This window comes from Bos indicus, chromosome 18 (genome assembly GCF_029378745.1).
Source record: "Bos indicus isolate NIAB-ARS_2022 breed Sahiwal x Tharparkar chromosome 18, NIAB-ARS_B.indTharparkar_mat_pri_1.0, whole genome shotgun sequence".
NCBI lineage: Eukaryota > Metazoa > Chordata > Mammalia > Artiodactyla > Bovidae > Bos > Bos indicus.
Genome location: NC_091777.1, coordinates 49,668,365 through 49,692,847, shown reverse-complemented (window position 1 = coordinate 49,692,847; position 24,483 = coordinate 49,668,365). Strand labels below are relative to the sequence as shown.

The following is a 24,483-nucleotide window of genomic DNA, read 5'->3' as shown; positions in this document are numbered from 1 at the left end:
ATCCCTACCTCCAGTTGCCAATATCCTTAATGTTCAGGCATTCACTGTATGTTTGTCCAGTGCCTGCAATGTGCGCCCTCCTGAGCTGGGTGACTCTTCAGACACAGCAGTCAGGAGACCAGGTCCGGAGATCAGGCTCCCTGTCCAGTAGGGGAGATATGCATGTGTCAGACTCTGGGATCCCAGGGACTGTAGCCCGCCAGGCTCCTCTGTCCATAGGATTCTCCAGGCAAGAATACTGGAGTGAGTTGCCATTTCCTCTTCCAGGGGTTCTTCCTGACCCAGGAATGGAGCCTGTGTCTCTTGCACTGGCAGGTGGATTCTTTACCACTGAGCCACCTGCAAAGCACAGGGGAAGATATACCCCTTACCAAACAGTGACATTCCAGTGAGGTCAGAATGAGGGTGACCTGGAGAAGAATAACAGATCTTACATTCACCTAGCACTGAATGCTATACATATGCCCATAGCTGGTACGTGGCAGAACCAGGATTCAAACCACAGCTATCAGACTCCAGGGTCTGGACACAGAATCCTGGGTACAGGGCTCTATCACACTGTGAGCTCCTCCATGGTAGGAACTTGTCTGGCTCACTGCTGAATCCCCAGCTCCTACAATAAGGCCTGGCACACAGTAGGCACTCAACAAATTTGTCTTTTTATTTTGAAACAGCTTTTAAAATATAATTTTATTTATTTTTGACTGTGCTGGGTCCTGCTGTTGCTCAGGCTTTTCTCTAGTTGCAGTGAACGGGGACTATTCTCTAATTGTGGTGCTCAGGCTTCTTACGGCAGTGACTTCTCTTGTTAAGGAGCATGGGCTCTGGGATGTGCAGAGGCTTCAGCAATTGCGGTTCCCTGGCTCTAGAGCATGGGCTCAGAAGTTGTGGCACATGGGTTTAGTTGCTCCATGGCATGTAGGATCTTCCCAGACCAGGGATCGAACCCGTGTCTCCTGCATTGGCAAGTGGTGGATTCTTTACCACTGAGCCACCAGGGAAGCCCCTGCAACAGTTGTAACACTTACCAGAAGTTGGGAAAACAGTACAGAGAATCCCAATGTAACTTTCACTCAGCTTTCCTCAATAACAACATCTTAAGTAACCACAGTACGTTATCAAAACCAACTATTCCAATACTATTAGGTCAGGTACAGACCTTATTCAGATTCATGGAAGGGTTTCAGGCAGAAGCCTACAGTGCTTCTCAACCTCTGAGAGTCCTTCCTGTGCTAAATTTTGGGCCTGGGTTCCCAAAACCAGGAGGATCAAGAAAGACTGAACTTTCTGTGTGATGCTGGGTAAGCCTCTACCACATCTTTGGGCTCTAGTTTGCTCCTCTGTGAAATGAACTTGAAATAGGCTTTCCTCTTATAGCATATTGAGAACTAACATTTACTGAGCAGCTATCATATGCCAGCCTGTTATAAAATGCTTGTAGTTATTAACTCACTACTCACAAACTTCTGAAGCAGATTCTATTACTAGTCTCATTTTACAGAAGAGAGAGGTAAAGTGACTTGTTTGAATAAGTGGCAGAACCAAGATCTGAACCAAAGCAGTCGGATTTCTGTGTGTTTGCAAGCTTTGGGTTTTGTTTGTTTTGGCTGCATCGGATCTTAGTTGTGGCATGCTGGATCTTTACTTGTAGCCTATGAACTCTATGAAGTCTGAACTCTATGAACTCCAGCTGTGGCACACAGGCTGGTAAGCTTGCAGTGCACAGGCTTTAGTTGCCCTGAAGAATACTGGATCTTAGTTCCCACTAGGGATCGAACTCCTGTATTGCAAGGCAGATTCTTAACCACTGGACCACCAGGGAAGTCTCTGGCTAGGTGAGGTGGTGGGGAATTGTCTTTGTTTTTGCTTTTTTCGTGGAGTGGTCATTTAGGTTACTTTATTTACTATTGTCATTGTGCTAAATGCAGTAAGTGTACACCTGAGATTTAAAGCTCTGCCAAAAGAGAAAAAAAGGACCAGTTCCTCCTTGGTGTGGAATACCTTACACCTTAGTCCTCTGGGGCTCTCCCTCCTTTCACCTTTAAAGTGAAGGATTTGGACCAGAATAACTTTATGAACAGGGAGGCCTGGCGTGCTGCGATTCATGGGGGTCGCAAAGAGTCGGACACGGCTGAGCAACTGAACTGAACTGAACTAAACTTCATCTACCCTGCAAGCACTGATCATCCAAGATGGTCTTCCCTGCCCCAGAAGCTGCTAGCTTAGGCTAAGCCTACAGCAGCCTGTGAGGAAAAGCCATGGAACAAAGCCTGTGTTTTAAAGGGCCTGCTGACTTGGGTGTGGGACTCTTCCCTTAAGGTGGTGAATCAGAACTCTGGCCATCGCTCTTTGATAATCCAGCCAGTAATGTTCCTGTGATGACTCAGAGATGTGTACAGCAATGGTGCCAAGATTCTGAGACAGGTAAGGCATCCTTAACACGAGGAACTATAGCAAAGAGAGAGCCCATGGGATTCAGCTGCCCGCTTTCAGATTTTACGCAGTCGTTGATCAAAAACACATGATGAGGGTAACGTTATCTTTTCCATCTTTGCTTTTAAACTGAGTTCTGCACTCTGGGCAGATGGCATAATTTGTTCAAGGCAGCAAAGACTTGGGCTCTGAAAAGCAACTTGTCTTTGAAGGAATAATGGGGCTGGTGTTGATGTCTGTCTTTAATTTCAATTTAAATTTTATTTGATGATAGGCTTTTGCTTCCATGTCCATATTCCCCCCCTTTTTTTTCTTTAATTTTTACTTTTTGGCTGTTCCATGTGAAATGTGGGATCCTAGCTCCCCACCAGGAATCAAACCTGAGCTTCATGCATTGGATACATGGAGTCTTAAACACTGGATCACCAGGGAAGTCCTCAATGTCCATATTCCTTAATGGTACAGATTATGCTCATAACACAGAAATTCAATATGGTGAAACATGAAAGAGGAGTTTGTACATATCGGTATGTATTCAACATGATATCTGTCGACTAAATTAAAAGAATATATGTAAATCAACTATACTTCAATAAAAAAAATTTAAAAAGAATATGTGGATCCCTTGGCTGATGTCCTTCATAGAAGGACGCCTTCATTTGTTGTTACTTTTCTCACTGTTCTCTCATCTTTCACCCCCATGCTTTTGCTCATTTCCAAAGGTGTTTGGGCACTCTCCCAGCCATTAGAAAATATGGGGGAGGAAGACTGGCAGAAATTGGCTGATGTAGACTTTTTAAAAAATTCATTCATTTATTTATTTGGCTGCACCATCCCACACAGAGAAGTGTGGAGTCTGAACTACTGGACAGCCAGAGAAGTCCTGATGCAGACGTTTTATAGCTTCAGTGGTCGAAGTAGTATTAGATGTATGATGCACTGTTTTAGGATAGTCCTCAAATTTAGGAAGATATCCCCCTCTCTACTAGATCTTAGATTTGCTCCATCTCATTAGGAAGGAGCTGCAACAAGTACCCTACTCTCTGAGCCTCCCATTCCTCTGTAGAATAGGTTCTTTCTGTTCTCACCAACTGGTTCTGTTTGTTTGCCTGCCACGTACAGTACTTACATCTAGTATTAATAACAAACCCTGACTTTTGGTAGAGAAAGGGACACTCTTTTGCCCACATATTCCATGTGATTTGAACAGGCTAACCTTAATCCTCGCCACACACCAGACAAATGGCCAAGCCTGGCCAATCAAAATAAGTCATACTTGTCTGGCCACTAGTTCAAGTAAGGCCACGTGACAAGCCAGGGGCAGTGAAGGCCCATCCATCCTACATATGAAGTCCTCCCAGAGACAACTGGAGAAAAACATTGAGCCTCTGAACTCAGTCCTGCTGAAGCAACACCTGCCACGGGATTTTCAATTTTATGAACTAATAAGTTCTCTTGTTTATTTAAACAACTTTGAGTTATTTCCGACCCTCTGCAACAGAGTCCTATTATTCTTCTCAGGAGACAAAAATCTCTTCCCTCAGCCCCAACACCACACACAAAGCACTCAACTTGATGAGTCAAAGCTGATCAGACTAAGAGCTTTTATAGATGTCTCTGGAGGGACGGGGAGAGAAAGAGACACAGGATATAAATAACCACTATGTAAAACTTCCAATGGCAAAATTCTCCCCGTTACCCCTTCCAGCTTGAACTCCAAAGTGTCTGAAGCAGAGAAAACAAAAACATTCAGCTTCTGTCTCCATGTGCTGATGGAGAAGGGCCAGGTCAAGCCTAGAAACAGAATAAGTAGGAAGCATTAGAAAGTGTTGCCTCTGGGACTTCCCTGGCGGTCCAGTGGTTAAGAATCCAGGCTTTCAATGCCGGAGACCTGGGTTCCATCCCTGAACGGGAACTAAGATCCCCCAAGCCAATGGGTAGGGCCAAAATAAGGGGGAGGGAGACTGCCCTTCTGCCTCTCCTCCCTCTCTCCAGTGAGTGGAAATCAGTGGCGAAGCTCTAGCTCGAAGCTCCCCACCTCTTGAGGCCCAAACGTCATCTAAACAGAAGATGCCAAGGAGCTCAAAAGGACAGTAAAAGGGATGCAAACAGAACTAAATCAAGTCAAAACTGAGAAGTGGCCTTTAGAATCTTCCAGAGACTCTACCCACCCCCACCCCACACCCATTTTATAGAGAAAGGGGATCTACAGCTAAAGCTGGGGCTGCCTCTGTCCATTGTGCCTAAAGTGCGCAGAGTGGGGAGAGGTGGGTTAACTACCTCCCGAGCATAGACGGAAGGAGCAGATATGACGTAAATCGAACGAGCGTCTCCATCTTCAGGGTGATTCCAGTCAGAGGACGGGCTACGGCGGAGAAAAGTAAGATCTAGACCCTTTAAATTCTCATATCCTGTTTTCCCACCCGCCACAGAGAGGAACCCAAAGCCAACTAAGGGACTTGTGAAAGGACCCAACCAGGAAAAGGCTGGAGAGAAACGGACCAATCAGGAAGGTCCATCAAGGACTCAGGCCAATTGCACCACAGAGATTGATGAAAGCAGCCAAAGAGCACAAGGCTTACGTCTGCGATCGAGCCCCTCACCTCGGGCCGTCCCCGGGACCTTCCTGCGTCCTCATGTTGTTGAGTGCATCAGGGAGAGCGTGGACCGATGGCTCCGGGGTCCCCGCCAACAAGCGAGGCCCAGTATCCCGGCTAGGGCCACGGCGTCGCACGTGGACCAGCAAGAGCGCAGCGCCGGCCAAGCCCGCGGCCACCAGCAGTCCCAAAGCCGGCGGCAAAAGGAAGCGCTGTGGGTCCCCCTCTCTCAGGCCCGGCTGGGCCGCGGGCAATGCGCCCGCGCCGTCGGGGTGAACCGGGAACTCGCACCGCGCGCCCATGTAGCCCGGCGCGCAGGCGCAGACGAGGCCGGAGAAGTGCGCGTAGCAGCGGCCGCCGTGGGCGCAGGGGCGCGCGGCACACGGGTCGGCGCGCTCCCTACAGTCGCGGCCGCCGAAGCCCAGCGCGCAGGAGCAGCGGCGCGCGCCGCCTCCCTCCAGGCAAGTGCCGCCGTTGGCGCAGGTGTGGCCGGTGCAGTCTTCCAGGTCGTGCTCGCAGCGCGGCCCCGCGAAGCCGGCGCGGCAGCGGCAGCGGAGGGCGTGACCCAGATCCAAGCAGAGTCCGCCTGTGGGGAAGGGAGCGTCAGGGTAGCGGCTCCCCCAACCCGCCCGCGCTTCTTTTTCTCAGCTCGGAAATCCCCGCCCTCACCTCTTCTCTGGGCCTCCTCTATCTCGTTTAATTCAAGGACTCTGGGAGTTTGCCTGGAAAGCCAGCCTGCCTCCTTTCCCCCCCGAGTGGTCTTGGATTGACTAAGCCTCACACCTCTTTGGTTCTGTTTCTTGTCTCTTTTTGTCTCGGCTTTAACTGTACTGAAACAGTTAACAGTTCCAGAACGACGGGTCTGAACCACCTTGCCTTTGCCCATGCTTCCTCCTCCCCTCCTTTCTGTTCCTCCTTTTCTCCCATTCTTTTCCCCTGCTCTCTTCTCAGATGTACTCAGGCGCCCCCTCCTCCAGGAAGCCATTCCTGATTCTTCCTCCGTCCCAGCCCTGCACTCCCTTAGCCACTGTTGGCTCTGTCTGAGGACGACTCTGTCTTCCCCTCTGGACTGATAACATGCTCGCCTTCCTGACCCAGGGATCAAACCTGCGTCTCTTATGTCTACCTGCATTGACAGGTGGGTTCTTTACCACTAGTGCCACCTGGGAAGTTCCTCTATGAGAGTAGGGGTTTTCATCTCATTTTCTACTGCATTCCCAGAACTGGGCCTGCCACACAGTGGATGGTCAACAAAGATTTCTGAGATAGGACTATCATCTCACCCATTTCACAGAACAAACTGAGGCTGGGAAGGTGGGAGGGGGGGATCACTTCCTCAGGCCTCAGGGCAAAGTTAGGATCCCCCTCCCCCGCCCAGGACTGTGTAAGCCAAGCCCTTTTCTTGCCCACTGACCATGCAGGGTCCCCCACCTTCATCCCTCATCACTCTGTTCTCCCCACCTCACCATTCCGGCATGGCTGCAGGCTGCACCGGTCCACCCGCTTCTCACAGTTGGAGCCTTGGAAACCGGGCGGGCAGTGGCAAATGTAGGCAGAGTCGGGGTCTGCGCCCCCCACACACAAGCCACCGTTGAAACAAGGTCCATCCGCACATGTCACCCCGCTCACCTCACACCGCAACCCGTAGAACCCTCGGGGACAGGTGCATTCGAAGGACCCCAGGGTTTCCTGGGCACAGGCAAGAAGACTTGGGATCAGCATTCCCTTGGAGTGAAACTCTATCCCGCTCCTCACTCTGGGTCACTGGGGGGCTGCTCCCTGTCCAGTCCCACCTCCCAGGTCACAGAGGCCTCCTGGGGAAGTCCCTGGGCCAAGACAACCCCTCTGTTCTGTGTTTCTGGGTCTGCCCACCCAGCCCCACAGAGGGGAGGTTCTGGAGGCCCAGAGAGAGCCTCTATACCTTTGCGGATCAAATGCTGCCCGCCCTGTCTGCCCTCCCTGGTGCTGCCTGCATGGCCCAGGCCTAATTCCAGATCCTAGCTCTAAGCCCGCCTCCTCCATGAAGCCTTCCCTGGGTCTCCCTTTCTCACACCCTCCCTCTAACTTGAATACTGAGTGTTTGTCACTGTCCCCCTCACTGAGCTCTGCTTCATCCCAGGCTCACCCCCACCACCACGTTTGCTTTGCCTACGCCACTCATCTGGTCTAGCTTCTCCAATCACCCCCCATCCACCAAACTGGACTTCAGAAGCCCAGCCCCAGCCCATCTCCAGGAAGTCTCTGATGGTCACCCATCCCGAATCCTCAACCCACCTGGTCCCACCACACTTACCTGAGCCCTGAGTTGTTCCCTGCCCCACAGGATCCCTCAGCATTCCCACAGCCACAACTTTAGCTGCCACCCACTGGGTCTGCTCTCTCCAACCCCCATCACCTCATCCTACTTCAGGGCCCCAGATGCAGGCTGGAGACTTCCAGGAAGCCCTCCCTGATAGCTAGCCTCCCTGAGGCTGCTGTGTCATGGAGCCCCAGACAGGGGACTCCCCGAGTAAAGTATGGTCCAGGATGAGGCAGGAGGGTTGATACTGACACTACAGCTGCCCCCATTGGCACACGGGTTCCCATCACAGGGCCCAGGCCCAGGTACGAGGCATCCAGTGGTGGCAGACGATGGGCCCCTGGAGCTGAGGCAGCTGCTGCTGGAGACAGGGATTGTGCAGAGGGGCCCAGTCCAGCCCTCCAGGCATCGACACTCATCAGGCTGCTCACAGAAGCCGTGCTCTGGGCTGCAGCCTGCTCGACACACCGCTGTGGGGGGAAGGAGAGGCAGAGGGGAAGAGGAATATTGAAGGGCAGAGTCAGGAGGATAGGAAATCAGAGACGATTCTGAGCACTTTCCCTGCATCCCTCCTCTGATCTTTGTGACTGACAACCCACTGGGCTACCTGGTATTGAGACCCCCAGTTTACAGACAGGGAAACTGGGGCCCCTAGAGGTGGGGTGATTCACCCAGCAAGGAAGCAGTAGAGAGAGGATTTAAAACCCAGACCAATGAGTTCCAGAGTCTGTGCTCTTGGAAGGAGAATGGAGTGGGGGCTCCCAGGTCTGAGCCTGGAGAGAAGAGAAGGAAGAAAGAAGACTGAGGATTGAGGAGGGACCCCGGCCTTTCAGGGGAAATGGGAGGGCCTTGGATTAGGGCGGGTCTGGGAGGATATGGTAAGCCTGGGAGTTCTAGGGGCTCAGACACTGGGGTATCCAGGTAGGTGGGGATCCCAAGCTTCAGAACACAGTGGGGTCTGGAGTGCAATCGCAGGGAGCGGGGATTGGTGGGGCAGGGCGGTGGGGAATGAGAGGAGATTCCCAAGTTCCTGAATAGGAGTAGGAAAGCCCCAGAATTAGAAAAGCTTTGGGGTCCGAGCATCGGGAAAGGGGTGTGAGTATGGATTAGGGGAGGAACTGGGGATACAAGATGGGAAATGGGTGTGGGATTCCAACTGGGGGAGACAAGAGGGCTGGGAAGAGGGAACGGGGCTGGAGTGTCCAGGCAGGGCTTTTCCTGAAGGTGGTAGCTGGATCCTGGGAGCGGGCTGAAGACCCTGAGTGGAACTGGGGAGCGGTTCTCGGGTCCCCAGTTCCCTGAAGCGGGTAACCAGGTTGTGAAAGGGGCCTGGGGGCCGTGACGGGATGGGGTGAGGTTGAATGCCGGACTCACGCGGTGCCTCGCACTCTTCCTCAACGGGCGCGCAGGGACGCAGTTCCGGGTCACATCGCAAGGGGGCGCCACGCGAGCGGCAGAGGCGCGCGCACGCAGCCCCGACGGCCGGCGGCTCGCAGCGCGCACGATAGGAGAAGCGCAGCTCCCAGGCGCCTGCGCGTTGCACGTCCCGGGTCCACGGGCCCCCAGCTGCCAGAAGACGCCGGCCGGCCACGCGCGCCAGCAGGCTCCAGGCGGCACCTGCGGGGGGAAGGGAGATGTGCTGGGATGCGGCCCAGCTCAGTCTCGGGTTGGAGACGACGGAGGGCGTAGGCTCGCACTCTCCCTGCCCATCTCAAGGAGGTCAAAAGACGCCTTTTGAGTGCTGAGGATGACAGTTACTTAGCAAGGCTGCAAACACCGCCAGTGCGCCCTGGGGATCTTTGATAACGCGATCCCGATGACCGTTATCATGATAACGGTTCTCCCAAAGCTTAAATGCCCCTGTATTTTGCCCTAGGATCTTTGTATATTAAAGTAGTGAAGAGACCTCTTAACCACCCTGGGACATATGATACCCCTTTATGGCCAAGGGACAATGACGGTCTTTGAAGTGAGGTCAAAACACCTCCAAATTGTGCCTCAGGATCTTCTTATATGAAAATGGTGACAGACCCCCCCCCCCACTGTGGGTCTTATATAGCACCAAAGTTCCCCTCCAATTAAGGTTAAGATCTTCCATTGTCCCTCCCTGAAACCTCTCTGGTGAAACTGCAGCGTCCCAAAGGGCTCCTGGGGCCCTCTATGTAGGCAAGGTGACAGAGCTCAGCATACAAGAACAAGAAAGTAACTCATATTGGACTCTGGGTTCTCAAAATCAGATGGTGACTGTTAAATATTATATCCTGGCCCATTGACTCAATTCCAAGAGAGTAAGAGAGCTTCTCCTGTCCCCCAACCCACTTTGATGTCAGGACATTTCCGTATCGACACACCAAGAGTCCTGGGGCTGTCAACGCCCCACACCACACTCTAGAACTGTGACGACACCATGGGGGCAGCAATTCTGTGAACACCCCACCCTACGGACAGCCCATCGTCACTCTCCTTGACCTCACATCATGCCCCAACTCCCTGGAGCCCCCACACTCCGCAGCAAAGAGCCAGAACTGAAAACACTCACCTCCAATCTGTCCACCTAACTCCTCTCTCCAGGTTTCGATGATGAGAGAGAAGGTGCCCTGGTTGGGTGGAGGAAGGTGCGAGAAAAGAAGAAAGACAGTGGTCAGGACAGGTACCGGTCAAGGCCAGACTTTAGGGGTAAAGAGTGATGACCGTGCTGGATGCTAAACACGGACAGGACAATTCCCACAGGGACTGGCCCAGGGAAGGAATGACTGTTTCGGCTGTCTTTATTGAGCATTGGAAGGACTGATGCTGAATTTCCAGTACTTTGACCACCTGATGTGAGGAGCTGACTCATTGGAAAAGACCCTGATGCTGGGAAAGATTGAAGGCAAGAGAAGGGGATGACTGAGGATGAGATGATTGGATGGCATCAACTCAATAGACATGAATTTGAGCAAACTCTGGGAGATGGTGAAGGACAGGGAAGTTGGTGTGCTGCAGTCCATGGGGTCACAAAGAGGCGGACACGACTGAGTGAATGAACAATAACAATTGAGCACTCACTATGTGGGAACTCAAGATACCTAGTTGAATCCCTCAAAAGGGACCGCTGTGATGTACCATGATGGTCCCCTGTTTGTTTTACAGATGAGGGAGCTGAGGCTGGAAAAGAGAAAGTCACTTTCCTAAAAGGACAAGTGTCTAGAATTTTAAAAAACCTGTGTTCGCCCCTATGCTTTGGGGGTTGTGGGATGGGAAATAGGATTTTGGAGGTGAAAAAGTCATGGATAAAGGCCCCAACTGAAAGGTGTGAGATAAGGTGAGAAGATATTGGGGGTACCCAAGACAGAGTGTAGAAGGGTCCCCAGGTGCAAGGAAATTTTGGGATAAAATTAGGATCCCAGTGTTTAGGGATCCCCAGTGAGGAGGGTTCTGTGAATTGAGAATTTCCAGAAGGTGAGCATGGGGTTCTGGGAATTCGGGTTTCCAGATGTGGGTGGGGGGAGGGTGGATTGGGGATCCCTAGAGGGCAAGTTGGAGTCAGAAAATTGGGTCGCAAAGAGTCGGACAAAACTTAGCTACTGAGCATGCATGCATGGGTAGGGTTTCTGCGTGTGAGAATGTGGAATTCGAGATAGCGGTACTGGGAATTTGGAGTCCCAGGAGGGCAGAGTGTTGGAAGTTGGAGCGCAGATGGCAGCCGAGATTCTGGTGAGGCCTCCACACGGGAATGCCCCGGGGCTGGGTCTCACCGGCCACGCGTCCCGGAAAGGCACGCGCAGGAGGCCGTCCGGCAGCCGCAGTTCCGGCGCTAGCGCTCCAGGTTGCGCAGTGTAGACCGGTCCGCGCGCACTCAGCGCCGCGCCCAGGGTGCAAGGAGCCTCGGCGGTCTCCTCGGAGAGCCCTGGCTTCAGGCAGACCCTGAAGAAGAGACGGCAGGAGCCCCCTGCCTTGCAGGGGGACCGCGGCGTGCCCGGACCTGGTCCTGGCCCGAAAGAGTGGATCTGCAGCTCGAAGACGCCGGCCGGCTGTGCCTGGGGCGGAGAGGGGAACCGCGTGAGGGGGACCGGGGGGAACCACGCGTCTCGTCCGCCCCTCGCCCTGTCCTGAAGACCCCCGGATCTCCCTCCCTCCCATCCCCCCTTTCCACTTCGGCTCTGACCTGGGGAAGGAAAAAGAGCGCCAGGATCACCGTCGAGGAGAGGAGCTGGGGCATCTGCGGGGCGACCATGGCCTTTTGGGGGGCCTTGGGAGCCGCAGCTGCGGGCTCCGGAGCCTTATATCTGAGAGGACGGCTCCGCCCCCTCGGGCAGCCGCGGGCTTCGGGGGACCCCAGGGGAGGAGGTCGCAGGGGAAGGAGAGCAGCGCGCTGGAGCGACAGTGAGATCCTGTCCTGGACACAGGCAATGTAGTGAGTGTGTGATCTTACATGCCGTTGTGGGCACAACCTTGTGTGACTGAGGACAGGGTGGGGATGGGGGTTAAGCTCGTGTGTCAGGTTGGATATGATTTTAAGACTCAGTAAGTGTGTGTGTGGTGAGAGTAAGAGCTACAGGAAGGAGAGGGTACACGTGACTGTGATTGTGTGTCTAGGTGAGATTGTGTAGCTCCATGTGTGCCTGAAACTGTATGGTTAAACCTCTTTGTGAGTCGTAAATAATTCTCAGATTGTGTGTGCGGTGTGCGGTGGCGGGAGGGGTGGGGGTGGGGCGGTCGCATGCACACACCTGCGTGGGAGAATGACGATGGACATGATTTCACGGTTGTGTGACTTTCTGAGATTGCCGTGGCTGTGTAGGTGTCTCTCCGTGCAGTTGAGTGCGTGAATGTGAGCTCCTGTGTAGCTGTAGGAACCTGTGACTTTGCGGCCTGTGCAGGTGCCTCTAGGTGGCTGGGCTTGTGTACATGGTAAGGTCTTCGGGAGGCTGTAAATGACTGAGGATTTGTGTGTGGAGCCTGGGTGTGGAAGGTCCAGGGGTGTACCCCTGTGTGGCCAGGATGAAGATCCAGTGTTCTTTGTGGACCCGTGTGTGCGTGTGTATGCCTGCTTGCTCAAGTATGTTCCCCTCCCCAAAACAAAGCCATCCTCCCAACCTCCCCCGCCCCAACCCCCGCCCCATCACAGACGCACCAGACGCCCCGCCTCAGAGGGGACTCCCAGCTGTATGTAAATGCCGCCATCTGCCGGGCGGCCGCGCCCCTCCCCCTTGGGGCCGCAGCTGGGCTGCCCGTTTGGCCTCCGGAAGGTGTGAGCAGCAAATGGGCAGGAAATTCTGTCCTCACGGATCAGGGGCCCGCTCCCTCCACTCTAGGATGAATGGAAGAGGGGGCCACCCCCGCGCCCTCCAGAAGCCCCTTAGTATTCCAGGAGTCCGCAAGGCCAGCCAGTTAGAGCAGATGTTCCAGCCCTCTGGCCATAATCATTTTACCCGTGCCAGGTGCTGAGCAAAGCCCTTTAGATGTAGTAAACTTCACCCCCCCTCCCCCCGCCCCAGAATTAAAAAAAAAAAAAAAAATCCTACTTAGAGGCTAATAATTAAAAAGAAAAATACAAGTTCAGTTATATACGTACATATTTTTCTTTTGGAAAAGGTGCTCAATCCAGCACAGCTCAGTAGAGCCAGGCATACAGTGAGAGCTCTGTCATTTTTAATGAATGAAAGAACTCAATCTAAACAGTTTGTTCCTCATCCTGAGGATGGGAGTCAAGGGAGGATTTGGGCAGGGGTGGGCCGTGGTCAATTGTGCAGAACATCTCAGCTTTCTTTACACAGATTTTTCCTTCTACTTGTATATGCTTTCCACTTCCTTCTTTAATTCTGTTCTTACCATTCAGACTTCTCCTCCTATAGGAGGCCTTCCCTAACAATCTCCAAGGGCGTCAGGCACCTCTTCTGTGTTCCCACAGCCCCACTCCCCCAATGTCTCCTCTATACCAGCCCTGACCACTGTGGCTCGTAAGGTCTTTCTAAGCACACATCTGACCAGGGCCCTCTCCTACATAGACTCTTCCCTGGCTCCCCAGTGCCTTTGGACTTCTGAGATCCCTCTGATGGCTCAGAATGTAAAGAATCTGCCTGCAATGCAGAAGACGTGGGTTCGAGGGAATGGCTACTCACTCCAGGATCTTGCCTGGAGAGTCCCATGGACACAGGAGCCTGGCAGTCCATGGGACTGCAAAGAGTTGGACATGACTGAGTGACTGACACGTTCCCCATACTCAACAAATTCTGTGGCTCCGAAGCCATAGAACCTTGTAGATAGTTACAGTTACTGGGAGGCAAATCAGGCCCTCTTTTGGGATAGGTGGAGCACTGAGCATCCCATCATAGGAGATATTTACATGGAGTTTGGACAACCGTTAGTTGTTGGAGAAGGCAAATTCCTACCCTGAATTGTAACTGGAAAAGGTAACAGATTCCAGGTCTGATACAGCTCAAAAATTTTAAAGATAGTAAAAACCGCCAGCCTTTATTGAGGGTTTGTGCCAGGCATGTTTCCTGTGAATTCTCTCAGGTCTACATGTGTACTTTAAGGGCTTTCCAAACATCTTCTTGGCTATTTAGGACTCTCCCTTATGTGCCCACCTTAGAGCCCACAGAAGGCCATGCTGAGGTGACATCTGAGCAAAGACCTAAAGGAGTGAGCCCTATGGATCTCAAAAAAAGTTCAGGAAAAGGAAATAGCAAGTGCAAAGGCCCTGGGATGACCACGCCTGGCACCAATCTCTCCATGGTTTGCCTCATTTCATTCTGTTCTCTGCTCAAATACATCCTTCCAGGCCTTCCCTGACTGTTCCATTCAATCTAAAACAGTACTTCAGTCCCCAAACCACTCTATCTCCTTATCATACTTTTCTTTATGCATTTATTTTACCCCAAGCAATCAGACCATTTTCTCCTACATGAAAACATCACCTTGAGAGCAGAGCTTTTTCTCTAGTTTGTTCACTGATGCACCCTCGTGCCTAAAATGAGGCCTGGTAGTTGGTACTTATATTTGCTGAGAGAAGTCCTATTATTAACCTCTTATGAATGAGCAAGCTGAGACTTTGCCCAGGGTCACGTGACTTGTGAGTGGTGTGCACCCTGGGAATTATGCCTTAATGTTGGCCCAGTCCCGCCAACTGAAGGATGCCCTGATACAGCCCGAGCATTTAATATAAACACCCAAGGCCATGTCACATAAGCAGTGTCTGAGAGACCACCTGGCACAAGTCAAATGCCCTCTCCTCCCCTCCAGCTTTGAGCAGCTGTGACCTGACTACACCATCCCCAAACCAGCACAGCGGTAGGGAAAACGCCTGGGGGAACCCACTGGACTGAAGCACTGCTGAATGCTAGCCCTAATTCCCAGGGGCTACAGGCCAATGAACCGAGGTACTTCCTCCTTTCATGCCCCGTGGGTGGACAGATCCAAGTCTTAGTTCAGAAGGTTCCGTGTGTCACCTCCTATGGTAGGTGAACATTCACTTGCAATGGCTCCCTCCGTCCACAATCCACTCTCCCCAGGATCACGAGCCCCAAATATGTTGCATTGTTAGGAGTTTCCGACTCTCAAAGCTATGTGCAAAAACACAGGCCCTCCCTCAGTCTTGCAGATGCCCTCAAGCTAGGGTGTCCTGGATTTTGGGAAACTCTCTCTTGGATTACAAATGGTATATCTCATGGCAACACTTCCAGGTGGGGATGGGGAACTGCAATTTTTAATTCTTTATAGACATCTGTGAGCTTTAAAAAAATCTACCAGAGTTCAGAAGTTCAATCTGGCCTGCACAGTTTCAAATACATTTTAATTATTTTAACAAATGCCAGGGAAGAGCTTTCTAAAAGTATTCAACCAGTATTAGCACTGAACACTGGCTGGAACAGGAGGCTAGGACAGCCAGCAGGTTGGTGGGGGAGCCCTGCCAAGATGGGACAGGACAGTTCAGCCTGTGAAGAACCAATATGGCCTGGCAACAATGAGCGCCATTGAACATACATACAGCCTAAGCGTGAGCTGTCCCACTTACTCCTCACGACCACTCCAAGACAGGTGTTATCATCACCCCCATGTTAGAGCTGAGGAAAGGGAGGCAGCAAGGTGCTTCCGAGGTCCCCGCAGCTGCCATCTTGAGTGTCTGTGGAGGGTCTGAGTCCACCCTCAAGCCTAGCCTGTGAGGAGGGTACTAGTATTTCACAGATGTGGCAACTGAGGCACGGAGCACAGAAGGTAACTCGCCCATTTGCTTGTGACCACACAAGTCACGGAGTGGTAGGGCTTGGATCTGAACTTGGATTTGGGTATTATTTAAGAGTCTGGAGGGACTTCCCTGACTGTCCAGTGGTTGAGACTCTGTGCCTCCAAAAACAAAGGGTGGAATTCACACTCTTAAATGATACCCAAATGTGCTGTCCAATGCAGGAGCCAGGAGCCGCAGGTGGCTATTTAAAATTAATTAAAAAGCAACAAAATTAAGAATCTCATCCTTCAGTTACCCTCGCCGCATCTCAAGTTCGTCATGGCCCCACGGCCACTGGCAGCTGCACTGGCCAGTACACGGGGTGAACGTGGTGGGAAGTTCCGCTGCAGAGGTCTGCTACAGTCTGCAGAGTTAGTAGCCAACATTTTAAAACTGAGAGATTTAACACAAACATCCCTGTTCCTGCCTTCCACTGAAAAATCAGATCAAGCAACTCCAGGCCCACCTTAGGGCCCCGGCCGGCAGAGCCACGCAGCCTTGACATGAGGCATCTCTGGTCCACGGTGTCCCACAAGCCCACACTTGATACATTTACGTAGCAGCCTGGTGGTTCCCTGTCTTCCAATCCCACAGCGCCATCCTCTCTTCTTTTTCCGAAGGGAATCTGGGGCCAAAGAGGGAGACACACTTGCGCAGACCACACGCAGGCACACAGGAAAACGCGGGCAGGGCAGGGTCCTGCCCAGGGTTTCAGATTCCCAGGCCAGGGTCAAAGACCAACCCACTCTGTGTTCGGCAGCTGATCAGCCACTGTGGGACGGGGTCCCCCAGTGTCCCGCACTGCACCCTGACGCGCCCATCTGGAGACCCTCTGGACACTGGAGTGTGCCGTCTGGGATTAACTTTATTGGACACGTGGTTGCCCAAGCCATGGTCTGGGAGTGCTGGGCCTCGGGCCTGGAACCCAGGCACTGAGTTTGCGGAGGCCCAGAGGTCAGGGCTGTTTAGAGCGAGGCCACAAGCGGCTGGTGAGAGAGCTGAAGAAGAGGTTCTGCTTGCTGGATTTGGAGAGCTCGGCCAGGCGCTGCTGTTCCTCCTGGAGTTGGGGGCAGACAGAGAGCAGAGTCAGCCTGAGGGCCACCTCCTTCCTTAAACCTCTGCCCAGCCCAAGACTCCTTTACCCACAATCTCAGAACACCAGCCCAGACACAGGATGAGACCAGACTGCAAAGACTGTGGGCAGACATTGTAAAAAGCCAGCTGTGAGCCACAGAAGCCCAGACTCAAATCCCAGGTACTCTCATGACCCCTGTCCCCTGAACCCTGGGGACCTAGCCCAGGCCCTCCCCAGATGACATCATCTTGCTCCCTGAGCCCCTGGTGCCCAGTCCTGAGCCCTAAGACCCCTGTCTGGATGCTGAGGGATGCCAGGCCCAAATCTCCAGGGATCCTTCCTTTGTGCCCTCAGGAGCACCAGCCAGGAACACAACCCCAAACCTGGTCAACCTGAGCCTAGACGCCTGGGAATCTCTTTCTCAATCTATATTCTTAGCCCCATCTACAAATGATGAGGATCACACCAAGGTCATCAGAACTTGCCCAAACCTCGGGCCAAGTGTCCAAGGATCCCTCTTCCCAGACCTGATCCAAACCCCCACCCCACAAAATACCAGGGCCCCCAGAACATCAAGGTCTCTGAAAAAAGAGACAGAAGTGTTAGCTGCTCAGTCGTATCCAACTCTGTTACCCTGTGGACTGGAGCCCGCCAGGCTTCTCTGTCCATGGAATTCTCCAGGCAAGAATAATGGAGGGGGTTGCCATTCCCTCCTCCAGGGGGATCTTCCTGACCCAGAGATCAAACTGGGTCTCCTGCATTGCAGGCAGATTCTTTACCATCTGAGCCACCAGGGAAACCCTCAAGGTCTCTGGACCTATCTCAAATGCCTGGCGTTTCCTGCCTCCTGTCCTCAGAGCAGCCTGTAGGATCTATTCACTCCTCATTACAAGGGCCTTCTGGGATGGGTGGTGTGGAAGAGCAGGCCCTTGAAATGAGGTCACACAGCCAGAGTGGAGACAGGTTCCTTAGAGCTGCTCCATCAAGAGCCTGGGGATCTGATGGGACATCCCCCACCCACACTGGGGATCTGAGCACCCACCTGCTCTAGCCGGCTTTGCCGCTGTTTGAAAGCCTCCAGTGGGTCTTCCTCCAGGGCGTAGTGCTCCAGCACGGTTCGGACATCCTCCACACCATTCAAAGCAATGGCTGTGAACACAGCAGGTGGGAGTCAGCCAGGCTGAAGGCCAGGAGGAGGTGGGGCCCACAAGGGTAAAGGTCAGACTTGGGGGGGTGGTTGGAGTTACATGCACCCTTCTCAGTTGCCTAAAAGGGCTCCCCCTGAACATTCCTGGGCATCCTCTAACCACTCCAGAAGAGCATCCCCAACATTCTAGGAAGTTTCTAAAGACTGCAAGATGCTTATGGATCTCCTGCATCTTAAATCCCGTTTTCCATAAAAAAACAAGCCAGGATCAAGCATCAGTCATTCCTCTTGGGGGTCAAGGGCTTCAGGGTCAGAGGCCAGGAGGTCAGGGGTCAGCCTCACTCTTGAGGAAGGCAGACAGGTCCAATAAGACCCGGTCATCGGAGTTGCCATCCCAAGGCCGCAGGGCAACGCCGTTGTAGGGCTGTAGGCGGAAGGCTTCCTTCTTGCAGTCCACAACTACTACTCGGGCTGGGTCCCGATTCAGACACGAAATGTCCTGAAAGTGGGTGAAAGGTCAGGTCAAGGCCTGTGCTCCTTCTCTTCCAGGCAGGAAACCAAAGAGGGGGAGAGAGGCAGACAGACGGACCACACACACACTTGGTATCACACACTGAGAGCACCACGAAAGAGCCTCTTGAAGACCAGGCTGGGATGATGACCCTCAACCTTCCAGGGAGCGGGGAGCAAGTCACACAGACTCCTGGACCTGAGCCCCGGCACACAGACAGGTTGATTCGGAGGTTCCCTGGGGAGGGAGGCGGGCACTTGTGCATTTAACCACGGGCCTCTGGTGTTTGTGACAGGCTGCAAGTTTGTGAACCTCTCACAGGTAGAGGTGCAAACTGGTCAACAGCAACAAACATGGAGTCACACAAAGACAGGCACCAAGACAGAGCCTTCAAAAGCCTCCATGACAACCCATGTCCCTCTGAACCTTGAAAAACTCCATAGACCCTCAGACCCACCAAGACAGTCAGAAACCCAATAGACATCAAAACGCATGGGTATTTGGACAACAACCCATAAAGAGACCCAATTCACAGCCCCACAGACCCCTGGACCCCTATCACCGGTCACAGCAACAGATCCCAAGGCAAACAAGTGCCAGCCCTGCCCCAAACCCCAGAGGCCACCACAGCCCCACGTGGCACCTTAACATGGTGCCCATCCATGTATCTCGTGGCATCCCGGAACAGGCGGTAGGAGATGAAGCCGTGGGGGTCCACGCTGTCGATGAGTGGAAAGGCAGTCTGGGGGTGGGGCGTGGGGGAGAACAAGGTCAGGCTGAGCCCTGGCCCTGCAGCTCTCCCTCACGTCTTATCACGTCAACCACCCCAGCCCAGCCCCGGGCCCTCACCATGCCAGTCTCCGACGTAAAGATGACGATTTCATACAAAGGGGCGAGCTGCTGGAATAAGGTCTCGATGCCTGGACGCTTCTTAAACCTCCAGCCAGTGGCTAGCTGGAAATGCAGTGAGAACAGTGACGCACTGAGACTAGAGTATTCTCTCCTGTCTCTGTGGCTCGTGAAGGGATTCACAGGTACAGGGCTGCAACTGAGGGTCTAAGAGTCTGCAGGATCGGGTCCCACAATAACAGCTGACTCCCCTCCAGCACTGACTGTGTGCCAGGGCACAGATGCAATAACCTACGGCTGGGAAGCAGCACAGGTGAGGAACGCAAGGCAAGGAGGGGTGACCCCTCTTCCCCAAGACCACAGAGCAGAATGGGGGCTGAACCCCAGCCTGGCTCCAGCATCTGTGCTCTCGACCATGTCACAAGCCAGCCACCCGGGCCTATGCGGTGTCCCCAACCCGCTGCTTTCCCCAAGACACACCGACCACTCAGGGTGCAAGAGGACGCCAGTGAGCTCCAAGACCAGTGTGTATGGGGGTTGGTAGTACGGCTCCCGCAGAGGGTCTGGCAGAAGGCAGGGGCTGGTGGGCTCGATGATCATCTGTGGAAAAAGAGACCAGGTCTGGGCACTCAGACAACAGGGACGGGAGGCTGGTGGGGGTGGGTGGGCTGCGGCCCAGGGCTCCTGCTCACCTGTCTGTAATCTTTGAAATATTTGTATGTCCGGCGCAACTGCTGTACCAGAATTGGATCTAGGAGAACACCAGGGCAAAAAGGGATTCCAGGATAAGCTGCTGCTCAACCCCCTGGACAAACTAGGGGTTTATTTATCTACCAGATACAAAGAGGCCTAAAACACCCACCTGGTTTGAAATAGCTCATTTCCAAGAACCAAGGCAAAAGGGAATGACATAACCTACTGCCAGGTAGGAACAAATGTTTTTATTCACCTGTCAAGTTTTAATCTGAGTACTTATATCCGCACATCACCCCAGGTATAAAACAGAATGCTGTATCTGCCCACCTAAATCCCACATATGTATAAATGAATCTGCTAACATTATGGCAGTATATTTTGTCAACTCTGAATCTCTAGGTCTCCAGGTGTGCCCACTTTAAGCAAGTATGTGGAATCTAGGTAAGCCATGATAAATATACACACACCTCTGTATGGGCTTCCCAGGTGGCACTAGTGGTAAAGAACCCACCTCTGATGCAGGAGACATAAGAGACTCACCAGCATTATTGCCTGGAGGATCCCAGGACAGAGGAGCCTGGCAGGCTATAGTCCATGGGGTCGCAGAGTTGGACATGACTGAAGCAACTTAGCACACCATCTATATACTTTAAACTAGTTGGTTCTCAACTAAAAAGCAATTTTGTTCCTTGCTTCCCAGGAAGCTTCACAATGTCTGGAGACATTTTTGGTTGTCACAATACTGGCATCTAGTGGACAGACACCCAAGACACTGCTAAGCATCCTACAATGCACAGGACACCCCCTACGACAAAGAACTATATGACCCAAGCTATCAACATGGCTGAGGTTAGCAAATCCTGGTTTAAAGGAATACACCAAGTCCAGTTTAAACAGAATCTTACATGATTCCCTATTTCAACACAGTATTTTTAGTGTAGTTAAACTACTATCTCTAGACCTGTCTTTTTGAAACTGAAACACCACTTAAGCTGTGAACACACACACTTTAAACCTACAGGTTTGCCTGTTCACCTTAAATCAGTATGTTGACTTGTTTAAAATAGTATGACTCTACATCTGCCCAGTTAACACATACTTAGCTACCTGCCGAGTTTAAAACCCCAACATGATAACATGCCGGCTTGCAAACATCCCCAGCACAAACAAGTGGTTTTCTGGACCTACCCGTTTTATATTTCTCTTGGGAAGGACCAGGTGTGATAGAATTGGCAGCTCCCCTCTACTATCCAATTTGTCAGAAACTCCCTAAAAGCTGGCTAATCAGAAGGCGGGAAGGGAGGAAGGAAGCATTGTTTTGGAAACGAGGAGCTGGATGGGGTGCGGCCTGGTGGGAAAGAGAGGCTGTCATAAAGAAGGGGGTGAGGGGCTGCAGATGCTCAGATCTAAGGCACAGGAAGCCATGTGTCTGGCAGAGAAAGCCCAGTTCTCCCCCAGGCAATGCCACCTACCCAGGATTCCCCTCCCCCACTGTCCCTGACCATCTGCTCCTGGGCTGAGGGGCCAGGGAAGGGGACTGGAGTTCTGTATGCTCCTCTTCCCCCAAGCCATACAGCTGCTGACTCCCCCACCTCCCAGTGGAAGTGGGGGGGCACCAAATGGGGAGGGCACAATAGAGAAGATCAGGGGACCCCAGAGTTTACGACTGTATACTCACCATTGTCGAATTCATCGGGAATCTGGGAGGTAGAGAGAAAAAAGAAGGGTTTGGGACGGCAGAGGCAAAACCCAGACAAGGAATCTCTGGGGCCCTGGGAGGAGCAGGCAAAGGTCCCTGGGAGGGAGGGTTCACTCCAGAACAGAAAGGAGCCTGAACAGACCAGACGGGAGGAGACCCACAGGATGCGACCCCTGGTAAGGCCTCTGGGTCTCTCTCCCACTCACCTTGGCACCATTTTCATCCACAGCGTTGTTTCCTGCAAGGGAGATAGTGATGAATGAGAAACTTGAGGCCTGGTCTCCTGGGACTTATGGGAGGAAGAGGGAAGAGAGCCTTGCCTCCTGGGTCTGAGGGAAGGGGGCTAGAGATATGGTCTCCTGAGAGAGAGGAAGGGGCTGGTAGCCAGAATACCTGGGCCTCTGAGACAAGGAGGGCTGGGGCAGGGTCTCCTGGGTCTCTGAGGAATAAAGGGACTAGAGGGACGACTGGAATTTTGGGTGCTGAGGGAAGAGGTAGCTTAGGGGGCTAGTCTAGACCTCTCCTTCCCCCCTTTAAACTGACTCCCTATAGCTTAGTACAGGAACCAACTAGAAGAAATAGAACCTTGAGCAGAGGAGGAGTAGGGGGATTTCCCTCATTTCCAAGTTCCAGTTGGCTGCCCTGAGGGAGGAGCCAGGGAAAGAAGATGGGTGAAGTCCTTAGGGGAAAGAGGGGGCAGTCCCCCCAGCAGAATAGAAGGCCAACAGAACATAACTGGGGGACAGGAATATGTTCCTCACCGAAGATATAGATGACGCTCACGGTCCCACCAGCCCCGAGCAGCCCAGCGAGCCAGAGTGCAACTTTTTTGGCATAGCTGGGACCCTCCGAGCTTCTCTGCTGCTGTGGTCCCTGGGTCTGGGCCTTAGTGCCTGCTCGGCTCCCAATCTCTGCAGCCTGCAATTGAGAGGGGGTAGGTTGGCCAAGAGAGGAAACAAGGTCGGGGTGGTTCCAGCACCCTGGTCTAAGAAAAATCAAGGTTGAGAGCCAGGAAGAGGACACCCATATGGCCTCCAGGTGTTGTGGCCCTGCAGGGGCAGGTAGGAGACTGGGTCTCTCAGAAAGGTCAAGAACTTAACAGTCTGGCGCTAGGATCCCAGGGGTTCAAGAGATGACAAGCCCGGTGCCCAGGATCCTACAGGCCCGGGGCGGGGGTGGGGAAGCAGGGCAGGGAGATACGATCAGGGACCCTGACTGAACACTGACGAAGATTCCTGGAGCAAGCCACTGAAGGCCACGCAAAGAGGATAGGACGGGGAGTCTGGACGTCCTCCCGACGTCTGGAGCTCACAGTAGCGGTGTATCGAGGGGGACGGATGGGAGGGGCAATCGCTTGCTGAGACTTGGGGAGCAGGGCACAGAAGTAATGCACCCGGAGGTCAGAAGGACAGGGTCTCTTGTCAAGATGGAGGCAGGTCGAATCAGAAGCCCGAGCAACACCACCACCACCATGGCGGGGAAAATACCCGGGAGGCCAGGCTGGGACTCCAGTGTCCCGGGCCCCTCCCCCTCAAGTATTACCTGAACAGTCACAGAGACAGGAGAGCAGGTGACCCCTCCTTCCCCCGCGCCCACGTGGGGTCGAGAAGGTGGGGTCCAGAAGAGGTGGGATCCAGAGGAGGTAAGGAAGGTTCAGAGAACACACTTGAGTCCCCAAGCATCTATCCCGGGGAAGCAAGCGCTGCTAACCCCGGGAAACGGGGGAGAGACTCAAAACGCGGGTGGCGTTCCATTCAGCACCCTGAGGTGCTGCGTTCCAGAAGCCCCGGGCGGCCCCGGTCCGCCCGGAACCACAGGAAGGAGCCCCAGCACCCCGGGGCCAAGCCCATCCGGCTCACCTGGTCCGGGGCCCGAGGGGGCGGCGTCGCGAGCCTCGCACACAGCCCCCGCGCGCCTTGCCGGAGCCCGCTCCGCAATCGCAGGAACACCGCTGCCGAGGCCGCCATCTTGCGCTGACGCCACGCGGCCCCGCCTCCTCACTCTCTCCCCCCCGCCCCGGGCCGGGGCCGCGGCCAATGGTAATGCAGGGGCGGGGCGGGTGGACGGGAGCCCGAGAGAGACAAAGGGCCGCGGGTGCACTGCCGCGGGCGCTCCAGCTAGGGCTGGGAGTCTCCCGCCGCCGCGTCCTGCTCAGGAACGCCCACGCCACAGGACGGGGCGGGACACCCACTCTCCGAGGTCAAGCGGAGGCCACAAGGAAGGGAACCAATTGCTGCTGGATTTGTCCTAAAAACTAAAAGCCAGCTTCACACACCTTCCTCACGAGCGGCCGAGAGCCCTCATCCGCCTTCCCTCCCCTTCTCCCAGCCCTTTCTTGCGCGAGTTTCTTTAACCGGGTCTGGAAAGTCAACCAGTTTCATGGAGGCTCAGCCAAACGAACCGCTGCGGGCTCAGGGTATTGAGAGGAAATCCGTGAATTAGAGGCTACGGGAGCCATGATTAATCTTCCACATGTAAATCACCACAGCATTTAGGGATAAATACTAAGATAATAAGGACTTCCCAGGTGGCTCAGTGGTAAAGAATCCGCCTGACAAGCAGGAGACGCAGGTTCCATCCCTGGGTGGGGAAGATCCCCTGGAGAAGGAAATGACAACCCACTCCAGTATTCTTGCCTGGAAAATCCCATGGTCAGAGGAACCTGGGCTACAGTCCATGGGGTCATTGGTCACAAGAGTCAGACAGGACTGAGCGACTAAACAACAGCAACAACTAAGGTAGTAAACATACGAAGTTAGGCGAAAGACACAGAATTTTAGGGTTGTGTTACTTCTGGAGGGGAATGGACTGGTCCTTCTTATCTGGTACACAGATGGCTCCTAAATTGGGTGGTGGAGACATGGGTGCTCCTGACATATCTTTTAAAACATTTGAACTATTTTAATACAAGTTATATTACATTTGTAAGAAGACGTGAACATCAAATGAGAAAAGTGAAGATGGTTAA

General features: G+C 53.2%; 2 protein-coding genes across 4 annotated transcripts; both read right to left on the bottom strand.

The window, feature by feature from the left end:
* Positions 1-8: 8 nt before the first annotated feature.
* On the bottom strand, positions 9-11,881 carry DLL3 (delta like canonical Notch ligand 3). 3 transcript variants are annotated; one of them, XM_019978677.2, is made up of 9 exons: positions 11,477-11,815; positions 11,067-11,348; positions 9,869-9,926; positions 8,704-8,946; positions 7,582-7,799; positions 6,497-6,719; positions 5,037-5,616; positions 4,714-4,798; positions 4,021-4,227 (listed from the first exon to the last, which is right to left on the bottom strand). In XM_019978677.2, exons 1-9 carry the CDS (start codon positions 11,543-11,545, stop codon positions 4,222-4,224), a joined length of 1,764 nt encoding a protein of 587 aa, XP_019834236.2. In that variant the 5' UTR covers positions 11,546-11,815; the 3' UTR covers positions 4,021-4,221. The 3 variants fall into 3 exon arrangements, with proteins under 3 accessions (XP_070627125.1, XP_019834236.2, XP_070627124.1); XM_070771024.1 differs by lacking the exons at positions 4,021-4,227; positions 4,714-4,798 and adding an exon at positions 9-140 and having other exon boundaries at positions 11,477-11,881; XM_070771023.1 differs by lacking the exon at positions 4,714-4,798 and having other exon boundaries at positions 11,477-11,874.
* A 4,504-nt stretch (positions 11,882-16,385) lies between these two features.
* TIMM50 (translocase of inner mitochondrial membrane 50) lies at positions 16,386-23,527 on the bottom strand. Its single transcript, XM_019980005.2, has 11 exons — positions 23,375-23,527; positions 22,277-22,433; positions 21,722-21,753; positions 21,495-21,516; positions 19,813-19,871; positions 19,601-19,720; positions 19,121-19,225; positions 18,915-19,013; positions 18,103-18,259; positions 17,656-17,762; positions 16,386-16,595 (listed from the first exon to the last, which is right to left on the bottom strand). The coding sequence occupies exons 1-11, from the start codon at positions 23,480-23,482 to the stop codon at positions 16,494-16,496; spliced, it is 1,068 nt and encodes a 355-aa protein (XP_019835564.1). The 5' UTR covers positions 23,483-23,527; the 3' UTR covers positions 16,386-16,493.
* Between the last annotated feature and the right edge of the window lie 956 nt (positions 23,528-24,483).

Excerpts from the sequence above, each read along its gene's own strand:
- DLL3 (XM_070771023.1), bottom strand. The coding sequence starts at position 11,545 with ATGGTCGCCCCGCAGATGCCCCAGCTCCTCTCCTCGACGGTGATCCTG. Across the intron at positions 9,927-11,066 it reads CTTTCCGGGACGCGTGGCCG|GGCACCTTCTCTCTCATCAT; the intron begins GTGAGACCCAGC and ends CCACCCAACCAG. Across the intron at positions 6,720-7,581 it reads CCAATGGGGGCAGCTGTAGT|GAAACCCTGGGGTCCTTCGA; the intron begins GTCAGTATCAAC and ends GCCTGTGCCCAG.
- TIMM50 (XM_019980005.2), bottom strand. The coding sequence starts at position 23,482 with ATGGCGGCCTCGGCAGCGGTGTTCCTGCGATTGCGGAGCGGGCTCCGG. Across the intron at positions 19,226-19,600 it reads TCTTGCACCCTGAGTGGTCG|CTAGCCACTGGCTGGAGGTT; the intron begins GTGTGTCTTGGG and ends CTGCATTTCCAG. Across the intron at positions 16,596-17,655 it reads GGCAAAGCCGGCTAGAGCAG|GAGGAACAGCAGCGCCTGGC; the intron begins GTGGGTGCTCAG and ends CCCCAACTCCAG.